General features: G+C 40.8%; 3 protein-coding genes across 3 annotated transcripts; 1 reads left to right on the forward strand and 2 right to left on the reverse strand.

Annotated features, from left to right (window-relative positions):
- Positions 1-1203, forward strand: LOC308136399 (beta-1,3-galactosyl-O-glycosyl-glycoprotein beta-1,6-N-acetylglucosaminyltransferase 3-like; the record flags this gene model as incomplete). Its single annotated transcript, XM_080504737.1, has 1 exon — positions 1-1203. One exon carries the CDS (start codon positions 1-3, stop codon positions 1201-1203), a length of 1203 nt encoding a protein of 400 aa, XP_080360863.1.
- A 2523-nt stretch (positions 1204-3726) lies between these two features.
- LOC308136401 (beta-1,3-galactosyl-O-glycosyl-glycoprotein beta-1,6-N-acetylglucosaminyltransferase 3-like) lies at positions 3727-4929 on the reverse strand (the record flags this gene model as incomplete). Its single annotated transcript, XM_080504739.1, has 1 exon — positions 3727-4929. The coding sequence occupies one exon, from the start codon at positions 4927-4929 to the stop codon at positions 3727-3729; it is 1203 nt and encodes a 400-aa protein (XP_080360865.1).
- Positions 4930-9745: 4816 nt separating this feature from the next.
- On the reverse strand, positions 9746-10651 carry LOC308136402 (beta-1,3-galactosyl-O-glycosyl-glycoprotein beta-1,6-N-acetylglucosaminyltransferase 3-like; the record flags this gene model as incomplete). The annotated part of the gene is made up of 1 exon (XM_080504740.1): positions 9746-10651. One exon carries the CDS (start codon positions 10649-10651, stop codon positions 9746-9748), a length of 906 nt encoding a protein of 301 aa, XP_080360866.1.
- Between the last annotated feature and the right edge of the window lie 11203 nt (positions 10652-21854).

The following is a 21854-nucleotide window of genomic DNA, read 5'->3' on the forward strand; positions in this document are numbered from 1 at the left end:
ATGTTGTTATATTTTTCTCTCTGGAAAACGGACTCTAGCAGACAGTCCTCATCTAATCTCAAAATACCAGAGCAGTACTCCGTGGACCTTCCTGGCTGCTCGGCTATCATCAGTGGAGACATTGAGGATAAGAAAAGTGCATTAACAGCACTTCTGACTTCTAAGAAAAGACGCAAGGTTTTGTCTGAGGATTTCTACCTGAACGCAATGGAGGACTGTCCAGCGTACATTGAAAACAGAGGTTTTATTACCGTGCCTCTTAGTATGGAGGAGAATAATTTTCCCATTGCATACTCCATGGTGATCCACGAGAAGATTGAGATGTTTGAGCGTCTTCTACGAGCTGTTTATGCTCCTCAGAACATCTACTGTGTTCATGTGGACCAGAAATCCTCTGCACAGTTTCAGAAGGCTGTGAATGCAATCGTTTCTTGTTTCCCCAACGTGTTTGTGGCCACAGCATTAGAACACGTGGTGTATGCCTCGTGGTCCCGAGTCCAAGCAGACCTGAACTGCATGAAGGATCTGTTGCACTCCAGTGTCCAGTGGAGGTACCTGTTGAACACCTGTGGGACAGATTTCCCCATCAAAACCAACAGGGAGATGGTAAGAACACTCAAATTCCTCAATGGGAGAAACAGCATGGAGTCCAAAACCACTAGTGGTTACAAGAAAGGCCGATGGCAGTATCATTACAATGTCACCAACACTGTGGTCAAGACAGCTGTGAAGAAAAGCCCCCCGCCCATCAGTGTTCCCATGTTTGTAGGAAATGCGTACTTTGTGGTCACAAAAGACTTTGTGAAGCATGTGATAGAGGACAAAGAAATCCAGAAGTTTGTGGAGTGGGAGAAGGACACCTACAGCCCCGATGAGCACCTGTGGGCCACTCTTTACAGAATGCCCTCTGTTCCTGGATCAGTGCCGACCAACGTCAAGTACGACATGTCAAACCTGCAAGCCTTTGCTCGTGTGGTGAAGTGGAGCTATGACGCAGGAGATATGAGACGGGGAGCTCCTTACAGCCCCTGCTCTGGTGTTTACAGAAGAGCTGTCTGTGTGTATGGAGCTGGTGACCTGCCGTGGCTGTTCACACGACACCATCTCTTTGCAAATAAGTTTGATCCTGATGTTGATGACATTGCCATCAGGTGTATAGAGTCAGTCCTGCGTTACAAATCTTTGGATTTGGCACACAATTAAAAGAGCAGTGCTTGCATTTTTTTTCCTACTAAAACATGCATTTTAAAATGTATTTTGAATGAAACTGTTAATTATTTTTTGTGGGGCATATTATATCATGAAATAATTAGAAAATTGTTCGGTTCTTTTCAAAGTTAATGACAAGATGATGACATGAATTCTCCAGTTTATGTTCTCAATCGCCAGTCGTGATTTGCTCACGGAAATATTTGGCGTGTTTCCTGAGAAGGAATAAAAGAATGTTTGTGCATCAGTAAAATGTATTTTTAAAACGATGCTTCCTGTTCGGTCACATTGTTGAGCTGTATGTTTGTGCCAAGCGGCCTGATCCTCTGCGTTTAGTCCACATGCTGTCAAATGTTTTTAATCCTTTTTAAGTACTCTTGTATATTATGTCCAACTTGGCTATTATACGTTTATTACGATTATATCAAACTTTTGATGTTTCCTGGTCAATGTTGTATCTACACTTTATTTAAGGCACTCTGTTACAAGTGGTTGATGCATGTTCTGCTTTCTCACATTTAAATATATATATTTATTTTCAAGAGGTGTCAATGGAGAGAAATTAATATATTTTTATGTCTGATCTGATCTTAAACCACATTTTAGGTCGTTGACTCTCCGAGTGGCATTTCATAGAACAAGTTTTGACGGCAACTTGTCACTGTTCACTGCTGATGTCCTTTACAAATCCTGCCTGGGGAGAATAAAGTTTTTTTTTTTTTTACCCTCCACTTGAATGTACCACCTGACTTATGGAGGGTGAGCTTTTGTTCAAGCCACAGTCGGAATCAACTATGTAGTTCCTCTTGTCGTTTTCTCTAAGTAAAGCCATGGATACACACCGACGAGCTGTTACTGTGTTTCATTGCATTTGGTGCTAAAATGTGTGACTGGAAAGTTATGATAGGACTTTCACCGGTTTTCACCCAGTGTTAACTCTGAGATGTTCTATTCATCTGGATGGAGTAGGGATAAAAGGTGAGATATGAGGTGGGGTTAAAAATCTATAAAAAAACAACCCAATAATACAAGGAGCCACATCATTTAAGTGTTGGCGTACTACGATATCAGTCTTTCACACTTTTAGTGAAGCGGTTGATCACTGAATGAGCTCCACAACTCACATTGTCCTGCAGTGGGAAATAACGCCTGAGAGGATTAATGATGAGTAAGAGAAAACTGGTCTTCATAAAAGTGGAAGACGCTATAAACACTATCGTTTGTTGAAAAGGAATGAATACTACTGACAGGTATTTCCTATCTAACACTGTTTAGATACATATGGCAAAATACTGATGCAACATACTCCACTGCCAAGAGTATTATCTGGCTCTTGTAAGTTCTACTTTGAGTCCACTTGATGGTGCTGTGAACAGACTATTGAAATCACATGCGGTGAAACATACCGGCTTGCTTCAGAGCAAGAGACTCATACTGACCATGACAATGTATATAAGCAAGCAGATACCTCAACCTTTGGGTTGAACGGGAACAAAGATTGCAGCCAAGGCCTTCTCATCCCATCTCAGTGTCTGACTGTATGAACACCGTGCAGAAGCTGTTCCCAAAGTCAGGAATGGCAATAGAAAAAACACAAAATCACCTGGAGCCACCGCACCTGTCGAATCTTAAACCTGTCAGGAAAATAAGATGAATTAAAGCTGCAAGCAGCCTTGAACTATGCTATAATGATAGTCATTGTGGAAATCCTATACATATTTCAGAATTGCAGACTTCCTTTGAGGTTTCAGTATGTGTGCAAGAGACTTTTTTTTGCATCTTGGGGTGTAACATGTATGTAATGACTTTCGTAGCACTTGGTGAAAAGGGATCAGCAAGCTGAATATTTCAAATTTTCCAGGTGGCGCCATTGAGCCAACAAAAGAAAGAAAAAAATGACCCGACATATCCAAAAAGGAGTACGAAGAAGCATAAGATTATTCACTCCCACCCCTGTTCCATATTTGTTTATGAACACACTTACAAACAGAATACACATGTCTATATTTACAAGCAATATAGTAAATGAATAAAAATTCATTCTTCTAATTGTCAACAGCCTGTTCTCCTTCCTGTACTTTGTGAGAGAAAAAAAATGTTTGTACAGCTATTTAAACTGGGTGATGCTTGGACACCACCTGAGCCTCACCTCCAATCCATTCCACAATCTCACTCCACATATTGACAAACAAAATGACTTGATTGTTGTGCGAAATCTACCATGTTTTAACTTTAAATAACCCCATCTCCTTTAAAAAAAAAAACAAAACAAGTTATGAATATTGTGCCATCATCTCCACAGTAACTTTCAAAAGAACAAAACAATTTCCACAATGTAATTTCATTACCGAACAACCGCTCCCCTGCAAAAAAAAAAACTGCTTACATATTACATTTACATATCTATTCAAAATATGATTATTAACGTTTTATAGGCCGCAGATTGACAAATTGACACTGCAGTTACCGGTAATGTTATTACATATTTTAGTAGACATTTTTTTAAACACTGCTCTTTTAATTGTGTGCCAAATCCAAAGATTTGTAACGCAGGACTGACTCTATACACCTGATGGCAATGTCATCAACATCAGGATCAAACTTATTTGCAAAGAGATGGTGTCGTGTGAACAGCCACGGCAGGTCACCAGCTCCATACACACAGACAGCTCTTCTGTAAACACCAGTGCAGTGGCTGTAAGGAGCTCCCTGTCTCATATCTCCTGCGTCATAGGTCCACTTCACCACACGAGCAAAGGCTTGCAGGTTCGGCATGTTGTACTTGACATTAGTTGGCACTGATCCAGGAACAGAGGGCATTCTGTAAAGAGTGGCCCACAGGTGCTCATCGGGGCTGTAGGTGTCCTTCTCCCACTCCACAAACTTCTGGATTTCTTTGTCCTCTATCACATGCTTCACAAAGTCTCTTGTGACCACAAAGTACGCACTTCCTACAAACATGGGAACACTGATGGGCGGGGGGCTTTTCTTCACAGCTGTCTTGACCACAGTGTTGGTGACATTGTAATGATACTGCCAGCGCCATTTCTTGTAACCAATAGTGGTTTCAGACTGCATGCTGTTTCTCCCATTGAGGAATTTGAGTGTTCTTACCATCTCCCTGTTGGTTTTGATGGGGAAATCTGTCCCACAGGTGTTCAACAGGTACCTCCACTGGACACTGGAGTGCAACAGATCCTTCATGCAGTTCAGGTCTGCTTGGACTCGGGACCACGAGGCATACACCACGTGTTCTAATGCTGTGGCCACAAACACGTTGGGGAAACAAGAAACAATTGCATTCACAGCCTTCTGAAACTGTACAGAGGATTTCTGGTCCACATGAACACAGTAGATGTTCTGAGGAGCATAAACAGCCCGTAGAAGATGCTCAAACATCTCAATCTTCTCGTGGATCACCATGGAGTATGCAATGGGAAAATTATTCTCTTCCATACTAAGAGGCACTGTACTAAAGCCTCTGTTTTCAATGTACGCTGGACAGTCCTCCGTTGCATTCAGGTAGAAATCCTCAGACAAAACCTTGCGTCTTTTCTTAGAAGTCAGAAGTGCTGTTAATGCACTTTTCTTATCCTCAATGTCTCCACTGATGATAGCTGAGCAGCCAGGAAGGTCCACGGAGTACTGCTCTGGTATTTTGAGATTAGAGGAGGACTGTCTGCTAGAGTCCGTTTTCCATAGAGAAAAATATAACAACATACTCATGAGAATGAGAGAAAAGGTCCCCAGTATTATCAGGCTGTTCCAAAACCTCATAAAAGTCATTTTCTTCTTTGACGTGAAAAACCGCACAGATGGATGTGTCTTGTCTTCAGCTGGAACAAATGGGAGAGACTGAAGTGCTTCACCTGATGAAAGCACACAAAGTCAATCAAGTCATGAAGAGGTGTGTCCAAAGGAGTGAAAGGACATTTCTCAGGAAAGGGACTGATTCCAATATGTCCTCAATGGGGTGTTGGAGTTCAATCCACTGTCCAGCGTGTTTTCGAAGTCTCCCTGCTTCAGCACACCTGAATCTAATGAGGAAATCAGTGATGAGCTTGAACAAAAAACTCAAACTATTTAGTTCCTTGATATCCTGTAATGATATAAACTAGACAAACCCGTCGTCAGGTTCAAGATTCAAATGACTGAAAAATGATTTGACTGCGTTGATTCACATTCAACTCCTGCAGATTTTCCATTTACTATCCCAAAAGCCTTTTCACAGATACCTCTTTAAACTGTATTTTCATACATTTGTATACAAATACTGATGCAACATGCAACACTGCCAAATGAGAGGATTTCTTGGATCTTGTAAATCCACTTGATGGCAGCACAAACACACTTTTTTGAGAACACATTCAGTAGAATGTACAGGCCTGTTAAAGAAAGTTACTGCTCTGGAATTTCTAATGAAACCATGAAAATAGTCTTGAAAAGCCTGTCACAACTACTTTTAGATTAACTGGTGTTACTATGCAACATGAAAACCAGATGATCGTGTGTTGAACGCAATATGATCTATTTCTCTCTCCCTTGCCAACACCAAACAGCTTCTTTTACAAATGCGAGCAAAAACTGTCTCAAAAACAACTTAACAAAGTGGCTTACAAACAACACAAAAACCGAACAACTGAAATGAAGGACAAATGCAGAAAGCAGAGCTGTGCGCAATGATGCTGATCAGCTTTCGTACAAATCAGCTGCCATCATGCATATTAATCGTGCATCTTGCATATCTTTCAATAAAATCATTAATCTGTGTAATTCACACAATTCACCCAATAAACTAAATGGTCAAAATGAATGAAGAGTCCATGTTTCTCCCAGTGACTCAGTCCTCCAATGACAAGAGACCCTCATTTAACCCTACATCCGGTTTCCAGACTATTTTTGAAGTCTTCTTCCAAGTATTAGCAAAGTGTCACACCATCCAACGACAAAGCAACCTCAATGGTTGAATATCTGTGACATTAATGACAAATGACAACAAATTTAATTAACCTTAATTTATAAATTACCTGTATATATTTTGCAGTAATGCCACACACAATTATAAAACTGATTGCAAAAAAACATTTGTGTTCCTATTGCAACAGACCTCTCAAGACCCACCTGCAACACCTCCGCGGACCACCAGGGGCCGCAGCCCACACTTTGGGAATCACTGCTCTTACAGCATGATGGACTCATAGTCTCACAGAAACTCTCCAAATCTCCTTCCAAGAAGTGTGGGAACAGTTAAAGCTTCGAAAGGGGTATATAATACACGATATTCTCAAATATTGCACACACATTTTGTCTGACCCCAATGATAATATGTGACTCCTGAAAAGGATTTACAAAAAAATGTTGACCACATTTTATTGTGTGAGGCGCTTTCTTTATTTGTTGAATACATAAATAGCTCCCTGAAAGCGAAACCCATTAGTGAGTTGACCTGTCCTCCAGCGTCACCATCAGGTCAAACATTTTCATTACAATTAATGCATCTCGAAAGTTTTTCACACAAGTCTTCTAAAGTTTACTGACATGAATGACCACAAGAATATGAACCGCAGCTTTTATATGATTCCTCCTCTTTTATTTATTTATTTTTGCACAAACTACCAATGTCATGCAGGAATACCTCGCCCATCCACAGCATGGGAAACATCAGTTCTACCATGAGAAGTATTGAAGTTCTCGTGGGAATAGCTGTTGCTTCCACCCCCGCTGTTACGTATGAACACAAAATTACCAACTCTGCACCTGCAAGTGTGGGAATGTTCCATTTTACACACATACACAGATAAACAAGTTTTACACAACTAAAACTGCTTGTGATCAAACAGACTCCAGTGTGTGCAATACATGTTCAGCACATAGGAAAAAATACCCTCACAACAATTGAACGCTAAATCGGTTGTCCCCACTAAACTAGGAAAGTTCTTGAAATATGAAGCAAAAGAAATAAAAGTCTGTTATTATTTTTTGAATGATAAATATTGAATGGGATTCAATTGACCCCAAGGATAATAGACCTTGTAGAGATACTTTTGTACATATACAGTACTGCAATAAAATAAATCAACTCCGGCAACAAACACTGGAAAAGTTAGGAGAATTTTACAACTGCTTAGGTTAATCAGCAATCCATCAGTTAAGCTGCCGAACAATATCAGTTCGAGGTGCACAGTCTAAAGAGAGAAAAGGTGCCAGATTAGACACTTTTGTGTGGAGGGTGCTACAGTCAGACTGCCTGACGTAGAGACTGCCTGACGTAGAGACTGCCTGACTTTCAATCTTATGTGTGTTATTTGTTATTTTCTCGGTGAAATAAGATGCACAATCATTACATAGTACAACAGATGACAGTTCAGGAGAGACTGATGCTGAATGATTAGTCAGTCTGCCCTTAATGCATGATTACTGTGTTTTTGGTGATAATGTCAGAGAAGAAGGACGGTCTGGTCCTTTATACTTCTTGGTTATATAGTCAAAAACTTTCTTTATAGATGTCATGATGATGGTGGAGTTTAGATTTTCACCACATGCATTCTTCCTCTCTGCTCACTTAATTTTTTTTTAGGTATTAGCAATCTGTAATTTCTCCGTGGAGTTTTTACCAACAGACAACCTTGGTCCTGGATTGCTCTATGGCATCAATGATGTTAATAACATGAGAGCAGACGTTGTCTGCAGGGTCGTCGGCAGGAGCTGAAGGCAGAGTTGGCGTGTGGGCGAAGGTCTGGATAAAGACTATGCCTGTTTCTATCAATGCAGTGTTTTCTTATTGACTGTGTTTTAATTCTGCTGCAGTCAGCAGAGATGGAGACTTAAAAAAATAAAAATAAAATAAAAAAAATCATCAGAAATGGCAAGATCCTTCAGCACAACCTCAGAAATGTTTAGACTCTTGGATAGAACCAAGGATCAAATGTGTCCTTGTTGTTTGTGGAACTTGTTACATGCTGGAAAATTAGAAGTGCTTTCACTCTGTCATCTCTTGGATTGTCACAGTGAGCATTAGCATCACCCTTAAGAACAACAGAGTCATGATCAATACATCTGTAGATGGTTACTAATATTAGGTAGAGTTTCCCTGAAACGCAGAATGTTCAAAAGAGTCAAACTGTCCATATGACGGCTGTTTGCATTGACATGTATCATCATTGCACAGAGAAACTATTCCTCCTTTTCTAAACTCTCTGGCCTCACTGAAAAACCTTAAGTGTGGAGCAGCTGATTCAATAAGTGCAGAGGCACTATTGTTTTCATTTGACAGGTTTCTGTTAAGTGTTAAATACACATTTTGCTTAGTACTCATTAACTAAAAGTTATTTGCCCAACAGAGACCGGACATTTATTAAACCAAGGTGCAGTGTACTATGAAGTGATTCCACACTGTCTGTCACACACACACACACACACACACACACACACACACACACACACACACACACACACACACACACACACACACACACACACACACACACACACACACACACACACACACACACACACACACACACACACACACACACACACACACACACACACACACACACACGATTAAACACACTGTCTCTGCAATCATCCACTTCAAAGCACTTTATTCTTTTCTTTTTTTACTTGTTCAATCAGTTTCCACAAGGGCAGAGCTGTCCATTCACAGCTATCACATTAGTTAGCGCGAGCAAGTAAACATGCACGCTCAGCAATTATTGTAGGTTGTTGTGAAAGGCAGCTGCTCACTTTGAATAGGTGCGTAACCATAATCTATTTAATGTTATTTAATCAGTAAGGATAAATACATTGTCAAAATCGCGGTCTTCAAACTGAAAATGAAAGTCAAAGCATTCAGTTGTCATTCACCTCAAATATGAGGCCATTTAAGTCACAGGACAAGAGAGTAAAATAAGTTTCTCCGCATTGCCACCATCTTGAATTCCCCTTGACTTCACGACATCAGTGGCTTCCATTGAGCAGTGGTTAAGAAGACCTGTTACATCATACACAAAGAGAACACTAATGGTTTCTTTTCATCTTAATTGTCCTCTAAGGTGAATAAACATGTCTCCCTAAGTAAAATGTTGTTTAAAAATAACACACGGGGCAATGAAATGATCAATATCATATAAGTTGACTAATATATGATACAGGAAAACACAGGTGAAATGAAACTCACTAGAAATATAATACAACACCTAAAAAATTTAAGTTACCCCCCACCCCCCAACACACACACACATACACTTTTTTCTTATTTTTTCAATTCTTCTCAACTCGATAGCAGCAGAAACACAGATTTCACTGAAATCATAATAACTGGTGATTGAGAACATAAACTTGAGAAGTTATGCTATCATCTCGACATTAACTTTGAAAAGAAAAGAGCAATTTTCATATCGTCATTTTATAACATAATGTGGCCCAACAAAAACTTAGCATGACAAAATAAAATAACCGTTTCATTCAAAATACATATTTAAGGTAAAATTTAAAAAAACATGTTTTACTAGAAAAAAAATTTAAACACTGCTCTTTAATTGTGTGCCAAATCCAAAGATTTGTAATGCAGGACTGACTCTATACACCTGATGGCAATGTCATCAACATCAGGATCAAACTTATTTGCAAAGAGATGGTGTCGTGTGAACAGCCACGGCAGGTCACCAGCTCCATACACACAGACAGCTCTTCTGTAAACACCAGTGCAGGGGCTGTAAGGAGCTCCCCGTCTCATATCTCCTGCTAAAAAGCTCCACTTCACCAGACGAGCAAAGGCTTGCATGTCCGACATGTCGTACTTGACGTTGGTCGGCACTGATCCAGGAACAGAGGGCATTCTGTAAAGAGTGGCCCACAGGTGCTCATCGGGGCTGAAGGTGTCCTTCTCCCACTCCACAAACTTCTGGATTTCTTTGTCCTCTATCACATGCTTCACAAAGTCTCTTGTGACCACAAAGTATGCATTTCCTACAAACATGGGGACACTGATGGGCGGGGGGCTTTTCTTCACAGCTGTCTTGACCACAGTGTTGGTGACATTGTAATGATACTGCCAGCGGTGTTTCTTGTAATCACTAGTGGTTTCAGACTCCATGCTGTTTCTCCCATTGAGGAATTTGAGTGTTCTTACCATCTCCCTGTTGGTTTTGATGGGGAAATCTGTCCCACAGGTGTTCAACAGGTACCTCCACTGGACACTGGAGTGCAACAGATCCTTCATGCAGTTCAGGTCTGCTTGGACTCGGGACCACGAGGCATACGCCACGTGTTCTAATGCTGTGGCCACAAACACGTTGGGGAAACAAGAAACAATTGCATTCACAGCCTTCTGAAACTGTACAGAGGATTTCTGGTCCACATGAACACAGTAGATGTTCTGAGGAGCATAAACAGCTCGTAGAAGACGCTCAAACATCTCAATCTTCTCGTGGATCACCATGGAGTATGCAATGGGAAAATTATTCTCCTCCATACTAAGAGGCACTGTAATAAAACCTCTGTTTTCAATGTACACTGGACAGTTCTCTGTTGCGTTCAGGTAGAAATCCTCAGACAAAACCATGCGTCTTTTCTTAGAAGTCAGAAGTGCTGTTAATGCACTTTTCTTATCCCCAATGTCTCCACTGATGATAGCTGAGCAGCCAGGAAGGTCCACGGAGTACTGCTCTGGTATTTTGAGATTAGATGAGGACTGTCTGCTAGAGTCCGTTTTCCAGAGAGAAAAATATAACAACATACTCATGAGAGTGAGAGAAAAGGTCCCCAGTATTATCAGGCTGTTCATAAACCTTGTAAAAGTCATTTTCTTCCTCGACGCAAAAACCGCATAGATGGATATGCCTTGACTTCAGCTTGAACAAATGGGAGAGACTGAAGTGCTTCACCTGATGAAAGCACACAAAGTTAATCAAGTCATGAAGAGGTGTGTCCAAAGAAGGCGTGGAAGGACATTTCTCAGGAAGAAATCCAGTATAACCTAATAGGATGTGACACAGTCCACATCCTTGAGTGTGTCAAGATCACTGCTGTGTTTGCACTGGTTCATTATCTTTGTATGTAATGTGAAGCCAGACAAACAATACCTGGTTCAAGGTGCAACAGTCACTGAAAAAGCTTTAAATGCTGTCATTCAACTTTTACAGGAAATCGTGCAGATTTTCATTTACTATACAAGTACGATGAACTTTTTCACAAATACCTCTTTAATAGTTGGCCCAAACAGAATTTTCACAAATTTTTACACAAATACTCATGAATTTTATTTTCCAGCTCAGTTATCTAATAATGTGCATTATGGAGATACAGGCACTTTGTCGAATAAAATATACACCCATCCTTATAGAGAAAGGAGTGAAAACAAAAAGCTAACACATCATTTTCTAAACACTTGAACTACTGAAAAATCATCTGTTGCTCTTTACACTCAGCCGCCACAATACATTCCTCAGCTACTATGAGTTGTTCTCTGGATGCATCGAAGAGGAACTGAGACGAGTTTTCTCATCCGCATCCTGGTCTGGTTCTGTGTCCTGCTCATGGATGAAGCTGTACCGTCGATATACCGAGCCTCCTCTACTGGTGTACACCACATCCACCTCGTCTCCGCTGTCAGGCTCAGGGACCCCGTGAGGCATGTTCATGCTGGCGCTGCCACTCAGCCTCTCATAGCTCTGGCTCCAGCAAAGCCTCTTCCTGGCGTGGGCCTTGACCAGTGTAAACACAGCCAGAACCAGACCCACGGCCAGCAGCAAGGCAATCGGCAAGGCAGCTGAGGTGTGCTTCAGAGCTCTGGAGGACATGTTCATATCGGTTTCCTGGACGTTGCCCGGCTTTGGGTGAGGCGCCTCCACACACAAAGCTAGAACAAACACAACACTTTAGAGTAGATTGTTGTGTGTAAACAACTCAGTGTTGACCACGAGAGGCAGATAGAAGGTCTACCTGAACGGCTGTCGCAAATGCAGCAGTTTGTGTAATTCCCTCCATCCTGACAGCAGCGGGCGCAGCGGTTCTCCACGGCATGAAGAGCAAAACCGCCATGACAGGTCAGGCACTGGTCAGGGTGAGGGCCGATGCAGTGTCTGCATGAACCGTCACAAGGCTCACAGGTTTCCTATAATCAAACAGTGGCAAAAAAAATATTCAAACAATTATTCTGACATCCCCACTGTAGACCTTTGGAGCATGGAAGCAGCCAATTATTTTACAGTTCTGTTGAGGATAGCGGTTTGCGGTTTGCTTCATGAGCCATGTCACAGTGAGAAGATTTCATGCGATAGACTCTTAACTTGAAAATATCTCAAAATAATGCAAAATTGCCTATTTGGTCATTCTGTGTATATTGGTATATCGCCTACATCAGGGACCATTTAAATCATGCTACAGCTACATTTAACCAATTAAACTTTCAACACAGAAACTACTAAATAACAGAAAACAGCTCAAACTCATCTCAAAACAGTGTTACCGTGATTCAAATCAAACTTTGAATTTATAAATATTGCAGTACGTTTCACCTCTCCTCTGATGCTGATCAACCTAAAAGGTTACAAAGAGAAAAAAGCTAGAAAAGTAAGAACCTCAGTAAGAAAATATAAATCTTTTGTTTAAAGCACTGGAAGAAATGAGTCTAAAATCATCACTATGAGATATAATGCCCAGCTTTGACCATGCTTCTATGGTTTACAAATTAAGAATGAAAATTTTATTAAATCTTTTTTTTTTTTTTTTATCACTCGTGGGGAAATTCTTTCTTCTAATTTAACTCCTCTTATTTAACAGAGTGGCCTGTCAGTTTGCACTTTATGAAGTTACATGAACATTAGTGAACCTGTTCAGAAAAGTACCGCCCCTCCTCACACCGCGGATAGCAGACTTTGTCCTTTAGAGTGCTGCCCCAGTCACATGTCACACAGCCCTGAGGTGAGGCATCTGCATACAAACCCACACACACATACACACAATGTTATACCTTGCATAACGGAGGAAAGCACATGTCCATTAACTTTGGACGAAAGCAATTATTCATACCGATGAAGAAAGAAGTGCTTACATTGTTATGCGAAAAGGGTGAGAAATAGTTAACAGCAGTCTTATCTGAGGAGTGTACCTGAGCAGGTCTGACAGCTCGTGTGACATTGTTGGCAAAGTTGATTAAGCTGATAAAAGCGATGTGGGCAGTGCTCAACACAGAGCTTGGTGCCTTGCAACTCCAGGAGGGGAGGCAGACAGGCCCTGCAGGACTCGGGTCCTGGTCCAGTACACAGCTCACAGGATTGGTCACATCTCTGACAATGGAAACCCTCTCTGTAATACCTAGGGAAAGTAGGACAAATTGCCAAATTCAACACTTCAGATATTAAAACAGTGGAGTGATTCTGGCACCAGTTAAAATGTATTAAAAAGTCTACGACAATTTGAATCATTTGATCTTAAACATTAATGAAAAAAAAAAACATTTCTGAGGATAGTATACAGCCCTCACCCTGTGGGACAATGGGTGACACAGAGCTGGAGAAGACGCAGATGTCCCGGAGAGCAGGTCAGGCAGTCTCTCGGTGATGCCCCGGTGCAGGTGGAACAGACGTGGTCACAGGGCAAACATAATCCCAGCTCCTTTCCGTCTGCTTCCTGCTTCGTGGCATACGTACCAGCTGGACACTCGCTCACACAGGTGCTGTCTATCAAATAACAAGTTGTTCCGAGCTCACACGCTCTGATATTGGCAAACAAAATCCCAGTTTCTTTTCTAACAATTTAGGATTTTGCTTTTAAAAACACCCTCATTCACTAATTCACAGTTTGAACTACTGGTATTTGATGCCACTGATCGCTATTCCCATCTGCCAAATATAATCAATGCTACCAAATAATAGAGAATTGAGAGAAGTGCTAATTTTTTATAACGTCATACAGTAAATATAACAGGATTTTTATTGTTTAAGATAAGAACTAAAAAGACGGGGACCAATCGGCTTATCATGATAGCAGTTGCTGTGTTATTTATTTTCTTCCTACTTGTGTCATAAACTAGTGAGTTGACTTTCAATTACTATGTTACTATCTGTACAGTTTCAGACAAGTAGCGAGCCAGTCTGTGGAAAGTTAAGAGTAGGACATACAGATAAAATATACAAGTATAAAGACTAAAAGGAAAATATTGTTAAGAAAAGAATTAATGTCCCCTTTTACCTGTTATAGAATTTTACATTTTGATATGATATTTAGGCTGGTTTTCAATTCTTAGTGCATTCCAATTAGCCTTTTAATTTTTAATGAATGTGTATATACAATAGAAGGGGGTGGTCCGATGGACAGGGATCACTCTGTTGTGATTTAGTCTTTACCCTGTAAGGCACTCGATGCATTTTATTGCACATAAAGTGCTATCTAGATAAAGTTTGACTGATTAATTTGTGTACTTATTTACTTACTTTTCACTCATCAGACTATCCAGTTTTTGTTTTATTGTACTGGTTTTATCAAGCAATACAAAAACCCTCACAGTGCGTTTTAGTGGTCGATAATCATGTGTCAAAGTGAGAACATCTTCATTTCCAGTTCCGATGTACTTGATTTTTTAAAATACTTTATAATTTGGGGTATTTTAGTATATTGTTTATTTATGCATTTTGTGTACTTTGCCCCTCTCTGGTTGTGTTCAAAGTGCTTTATAAATAACACTGGATTGAACAGGAAATGTATGAAATCTGCAGGAAAGAGCTTAATAGTTCTATTAATATGGAATCACATTTGAGCACTCTATTTTGTTCCAGTAAACATTTCTAGAAATGTTCTTACTGTGAAGGTGTTTGGGGACTGCACAGGTCTCGCATTCATCACTGCCGGGCCCCTGGCAGGAGTAGCAGTGGCGGTGGCAGCCCATGCAGGTGAACTGGTCGTCGTGCAGGTAGGTCCTCGGCGGGCAGTCCGTATCTCCTGTCACGCCACACAGTAACGTGTTTGGATCCAAAACGAGTCCTCTCTCACACTGGGTGCATTGGTTTGCTTCAGGGCCGTTGCAGCTCATACAAGTTTGGTGACACTCTGCACATAAGCAAATAGATCAACACAGAAAATCACCACAAAAATCTGGCATATTAAGTGGTTGGGTTTTTTTTTTGGGGGGGGGGGGGGTGTTGAAGTTTAGCAATAAAGACCTAGAAGTGTTACCTTCCATCCTGAAGGCGGAGAGAGTATTTAGAAAATGAGACAATTAAATGAAGAAGTATTAAAGCATAAATGGACAACATACAAACGTTTAAAAAAAAAAAATTCTCATCAGATTTACTCAAAATTCCAAACTTTAGTCTTCACAAACTATAGATAGTTTGTAATTATTTATTTCATGATATTGGACAATCATCACTAACCCAAAGAGGAGCGTATATCAGACAAGATCAAGATCGAAATGTAGGTTTCTCTTGCTCTGGATTTTTTTTTTTTTTTTTTACAGTGACAATTGTGTCCCATTTTTGGTACAGTTCTTGAACACATTTTATATGTGACAATAGCATCAACATGGCCATTAATTGATGTAACTCTTTATCTCACTGGGCTGCAAAAACGTGCATTTCTGGCCGCATTCAATAGGTACGTCTTTGGGGTGACTGCGGTGACTGAGTTAATGATGACTCAGTTAACTGCTATAAACAATGTCCTCTTGAACAGACTGACAAACTAAGTGCTAAAATATTTGTACAGGGAAGCACAGCTTATCACCTCTGGGAGCTGTATTTAATTGTCTGTATTGCAGAAGTCTCAGTCTTTGTCTCACATTTGGTCCATTAAACTACCATTGCATGGATTAGTCATTTTAATTTAACTCTATTATTAACTCTAAAGTGAGGTAATAAAATATGCTCTAAGGTTAGATGTAGTAGTGAGTTGAGTGAGATAATAAAAATGCTCTAACGTTTGCGAGACATTTCTGAAACTCCTCTTGAATTCCGTACATATTTTTTTGCAGCCCAGTGAGATGGGGGCTGAAGTCTTATTTAAATATCTTACCAAGTCAATTATATGAAACCAGACGCTCACCTTGACACTCCATAGCTTCAGTCTGATAATAAGTTCCTGTTGGGCAGTCCTTGGAGCAGGAACCTTTGTAGAGCTTCGGGCTGAAGGTTGAGCAGGTCTCACAGTCATTTGATAAGGGCCCTGAACAGCTACCACAGGTAGGGTGGCACTGACCACAACGGCCCTCATCCATGTCCTCATAATAACCCGAAGGACAACTGGCCTTGCATACACCATTCAGCATCAAGTAGAGGAAACTGCATCCTGAAAGAGAGGTGGAGAAGTTCAAACATGGAGACAGCAGAGGTTGGCCCAGCTCTTTTCCGTTCATTCATTGTCATTAAGCGTTGGTGCATTTTCCCCTCGAGAGCCGTGTGCGCCAAACTGATAACTCACTGAAACAGGTCCTGTCGTCCGAGCAAATATCACAGTGAGGAGGGCAGCGTCTGCAGGTACCATCATCAGCAGGGTATGTCCGCAGTGAACAGTTGAGTCTGCACATACCGCTCTCCAAGTAGTAGCCATCAGTACAGGACAGACAGTGAGACTTGATCTCACATGTCCGACAGGAGCTATCGCAGGCTTCACACGACCCTTCTGCCGTTTCAAAGGAACCTCTGGAAGAGACATCAGCAAGGTGAGGGTTAAGACAGAGTATATCGAATTAACTCAAAGATTTGTATGTGACATGTCATGTGCATTCTCACTCCGGACAGTTGGACCAACAGCGACCCTGATGGAGGAAAAGTTTGTAGCTCCCTTTGGAGCAGCTGATGCAGTTATCACTCGTGTCCACACAGTCGTCACAGTTTGGCGAGCAGTCTTCACACAGCTGAGTGGCAAGGTTTGCGTAGGAGCCGGAAGGACACCTCACTACACAAGAACCATCCTGGTCCAGAACATATCCTGTGATACAGAAATGCAGATAAGAATTGCGTAGTTATGACTGGGATTATGTTTAAACAGTAAACTGAATGACAACAACCGAGATTAGTACCTTTGAAACATGAAGAACAATCCAGTGCCTGTGGGCCAAAGCACGTCTTGCACGATGCGTCACATGAGTGGCACTGGCTGTATTTCCCTGAAATTAAAAGAGTTTGTGTTTACTTCCTCTTACCAGTAGAGGGAAGCATGATAATTGATCTTTTTTTTTTCCTTTTTCAATTAGTCCACATCCGTCCTAAAGCACATTTGATTGTTAATGCCAGCCTCACTATACAGGAGGTAAATATAATAATGAGTGGCCTTGAGCTTTGTATATATTTCTGTGTGTGGCTCTCATGGTTAAAAGTTAGGACGCCCCTCTACAAGTGTGTACGGAACCAGCAATAGATTGCCAGTAGTTGTATGAATCTAGGTGTTTCTAACATGTCTTAAACGATTGTGACAAGTTCATCTATGTAAAAGATGTAAACTTACTGATGATGTTTAAACCAAACTGTTATTTTAGAAGGTGTTTTCGAAGCATGACAAATCAGCGATGATATAGAATGACTAACATGTTATGTAAAGCATTCATGTTCAATCATTACAGAGACATGTAACTTTCCTCACAACGATTAGCAGGAAACAAGATAAGACTAAATGACAAGGAATACGAGACTGACGAGTCCACGTAAAGATGTAGATAACAAGTGCATTGAGTTAAAATGTAAATCCTCAGCCTGATAGCCATTATCTCAGTGCTGTTCACACGTGAACTGGAGGGAAATGAGCAACACAGCCAGTGAATTGAGGCAGAAATGTTGAAGCACCATCAAAATTGCTCTTGAAGTGACTGTCCTTCAACCCAGAGGTCTCTCAGTAGGGCTCAATCCCCAGTCTCAGCAGCAAGCATCTCCTTTGTAGAAGTGTCCTTGGGAAAATTACCGAACCCTTCCTGGGAAAGTGTACTGACCTTTGCTTTCATCCAAGGAGGAAATCATTTCCATTGGTGAATCAAACAGCCATTCTGATCTGAGTACACTGTAACGTGTTATGCCTCACTGTTTACTTTGTGTTGCTTCCATCCACTAAATTCTACCTGTTCTATTCATCTCAAGGTCATTGTTTGAAGCAGTGTGTTGCCTGAACAGGTGCATCACAGAGCAAACACCTATCACCCCACAGTGAATCACACAACATAAATTACATTATATTGTGGATCCGACTTGTTCCACGTACCATCAAAGTACTGCCCCGGTGGGCAGTTAATCTGAGGACACTGTCCGTGCAGAGAGGGATTTCCACCCAGACAAAGGTCACAGTCCGCAGAACCAGGTCCATGGCAGGTCTGGCACGAGCTGTGGCAAGGCTGACAGCGCCACCCACTGGTGTCACTAAAGGTTTGCTGTGGACACTGTTTAACACATTCACCTCCTGATAAGGCAAAAACAGTGCAAAACAATTCAAGTTATTATGATGCAGTTATTTGCATTACTGTACTGGATATTTATTGGCAGTATTGTTCCTGAAAAGCCTATATGTTTACATGTTTCAACTGTATTTCCACGAGTAAACCCCTCATCAAGTACTTCTTTTTCTGATGAAAGTACATTGTGTATCAATAAATTTGAAAAAGCTTGTATTTTTTTTTCTTTTACTAGTAATGAACGTTAAGTAAAGAAGTTGAATTGTTACTTCTATTTTACCAAAGTCTTTTATTTTTTTTATACCTGTGCTTCTGCTTCAGTAAAGTATGTGAGTAGTTTTTGCAACTATGTAATTAATGCCCATGTTAAGAGAAGTTACCAGATCTGCCCCCCTGAAGCTTCACCCCTGTTTCTTCCTGTATTTAATAAGAAAAATTTCCTGAACAGAGGACCATTGTTTATTTCTCCTCAATTGCCCCTTGCAGGACCAATACCCTCCAAATAGCATCTGACATCCCCAGCATAACACAATAACCTCAATCTTTTGGAAGTGCGACTTGTTGTCAGATAAGGAAAGTCAGAGTATTAATGATAGATCCAAGCTGACTCACATATGAAAGATTAAATATGTGTGTAAATAAGTGTTTTAGATATTGTGGTCACAGAATTGGCCCTATCTTTATGATCAAGCATTGTTTACAGTTGTTCAGAGCTCTTTTTCAGATTCCAATAGAGAACAACAAAGGCCTAATTCCTTGTTTGCTTAAACCCACCATTTGCAAACCCTATGCTACAGATTTGCTGACACAAACATGATTTGCAATACAAATGAAGGCTTGTGAGTGCCATCGTTTGTCTACTGCAAGACGGACTGACTCTCGCTCTCATTGACACACCGATATGAGAGTCTCTATGACAAATCCATGTAGTACAATACAAAATGGCCATCTCAATAATCTGTCATAAATGTAAACAATGCATAGCCATGTGTTTTTGCTGCTGTGATACCGTTGAGGAAGTAACCAGGCTGACAAGTGAGGCAGTGTGTGTAACTCCTGCAGTCTTCACACGGTGCTGAACAATACAGGCAGACGCCCCTGCTCCAGTCCTCGTAGGTGCCCTGAGGGCAATGTCTGCGACACTGGTGTCTGAAACTAAAAAAAATAAAAAGTGGATTCAAACATTGAATGCAATTTACAATTTAAACCAATTACCACTATAATTGATGACAGTCAGCAAGTCGTGTGTATAGATGTAGCCTCACTCAGCATGTCTGAAAGATTGAAGACCTAAATGGACTGTCACAGCAATTAACCTTCCTATGAGTGGGACGCCTGGGTTTATTTCAATTTCATGGCTGTAAAATGTACAAAAATGTCCGATGAGTAAGTGCTTCTCATTTCCCCCCCCCCCCCCCAGAATTTTTTTTTAATGGTAACGAGAGGTTTGGGTTATAAATGTGTGATACTGTTTGTGATTGGACAGTTTTACTGCTGAAGTGCTGGGTGACACAATAATGACTGATACATTCCTGAAAACTACTATATCTCTGCTTTCGGGCTGTTGTTATACGTTCTGGATATCAAAAACAGTCAAGAAGTTATGTTTTCAGAATAATATATGCCAAACCCAATAATCATGACTTGTAAAGGTTAAACACATGTGGTGAGTTTTGTTCGTTAAGCAAAGCAAGCATGCAGTACAAGAAACTGCATAGATATCAGAAAGTTGGTTGTAAGTACTGTTATTTAATTTCATGTTCAAAGTTTTGCAGCGAAAGGAGGTGAATTTTTCTGCAAGGTGACTTCGGTCCACACGGATGAGTCTGAGGTGAGATGCATTGAAACTAAGGAAAACTCAAACCTTAGTTTGTAAGCGGTAATCCCAACATGCCCTGTCAGTCCACAGCACACCTGCAGCCTTATTGTTGCCTTCAATACAATGCACCGCCAAAAGTTCATTCAATCAAACAACAGCGAGGATGACAAAAAAATAAAAAATGAAACTATAACACAGACTGCCATTCTTAAGTCACGTTATCATTCGATTCAATTTTTAAGGCAGAAAATGTATTGTTTTTTTATTTATAGCCTGGAGGTATGGGAGGATTTCTATCATTAACCTATTCCATCACCCCCTTGGGGCTGAATTTAGTCATCAAATATGAGATGACTGGCCGGAAAAAAAAAAAAAAAAATGCCTGAGTTACCAAGATGTCACACAAAACACATCCGAGCAAGAATGACTTCCACTTTGAAGACTTTCCACTCTTAGTTGCACAGGCTAAACAGCAATAGCCCCACTGAATTATACAATACAACATCCTCTGGTGCCTTTTCCGCCACATTCCGACATGAGAGGATCCAAACCACTGACAGACAAAGCTGCACTTCCTACTGTGTTGCTGTGGATTTGGTGCTGAGATGTGCTGGTTGTTTGAAGAGAAACAGCTGGAGGCGCCACACTGCATCCATCAAGTCGCCCACAATAGCAGTGGAGCAGTGGCGCAGTGGAGCCCAGGGCCCGATTCTTGCTGGGAAACCACATACGACTGAAGAATCTCCACAATGTTTAAGAATCCCTCTGTGTAAATATTAAACTATCCATTCCAGAAAGACACAGTGCATGTCTTTCTGGACACAGTGCAACTTAGGTTTAGGTGTACGTATATGATAAAGTTGATAAAGTTACGAAAGCCTGAAAAAATGACGGGGGTAAATTTATATTGAAGATGAATCACAGCAAGTTGCACATCATAGGTCTTTAGACAAGGCGGTAAATGCCAATACATTCCAGGCATCAATCATGTTGTATTTCTGTGTTTTGTTGGCCTTACCGATTCATTGTTATGCCAAAGCTGAGTACCTTTTTAAGCTTCTATTATCACAAGCCAAATCCAAAACAGTGAAAGTTTTTTTAAGTGCTTGACATTGGCATATTTGATCACAGTGTTGCTTGGTTTTCTTTGATTAGTGTTTGATGCAACATGGTGGATGCTAAAAGAGGTATGGCGACATGAATTACTGTGATGGCCTGTCATTTCAAACCATTAAAGCTACTTAAGTAGCTGTGCATGAAAGACTGCAGTGAAATGCTGGATTTTCCTTTCGCCCTTCTCTGCAGTGCTTCACACGAGCAGTCACTGAAGTGATGATGATGGACCCTATATAAGACACAACTGCTGCTCGCTAAGCGTTCCACTTATATTTTCACTCTTCTCCTCTCCTCTTCTCTCTCACACGCATAACCAAAAAACACACTCTGTTAAGT

This window comes from Blennius ocellaris, assembly GCF_963422515.1.
Source record: "Blennius ocellaris genome assembly, chromosome: 11".
Lineage (NCBI taxonomy): Eukaryota > Metazoa > Chordata > Actinopteri > Blenniiformes > Blenniidae > Blennius > Blennius ocellaris.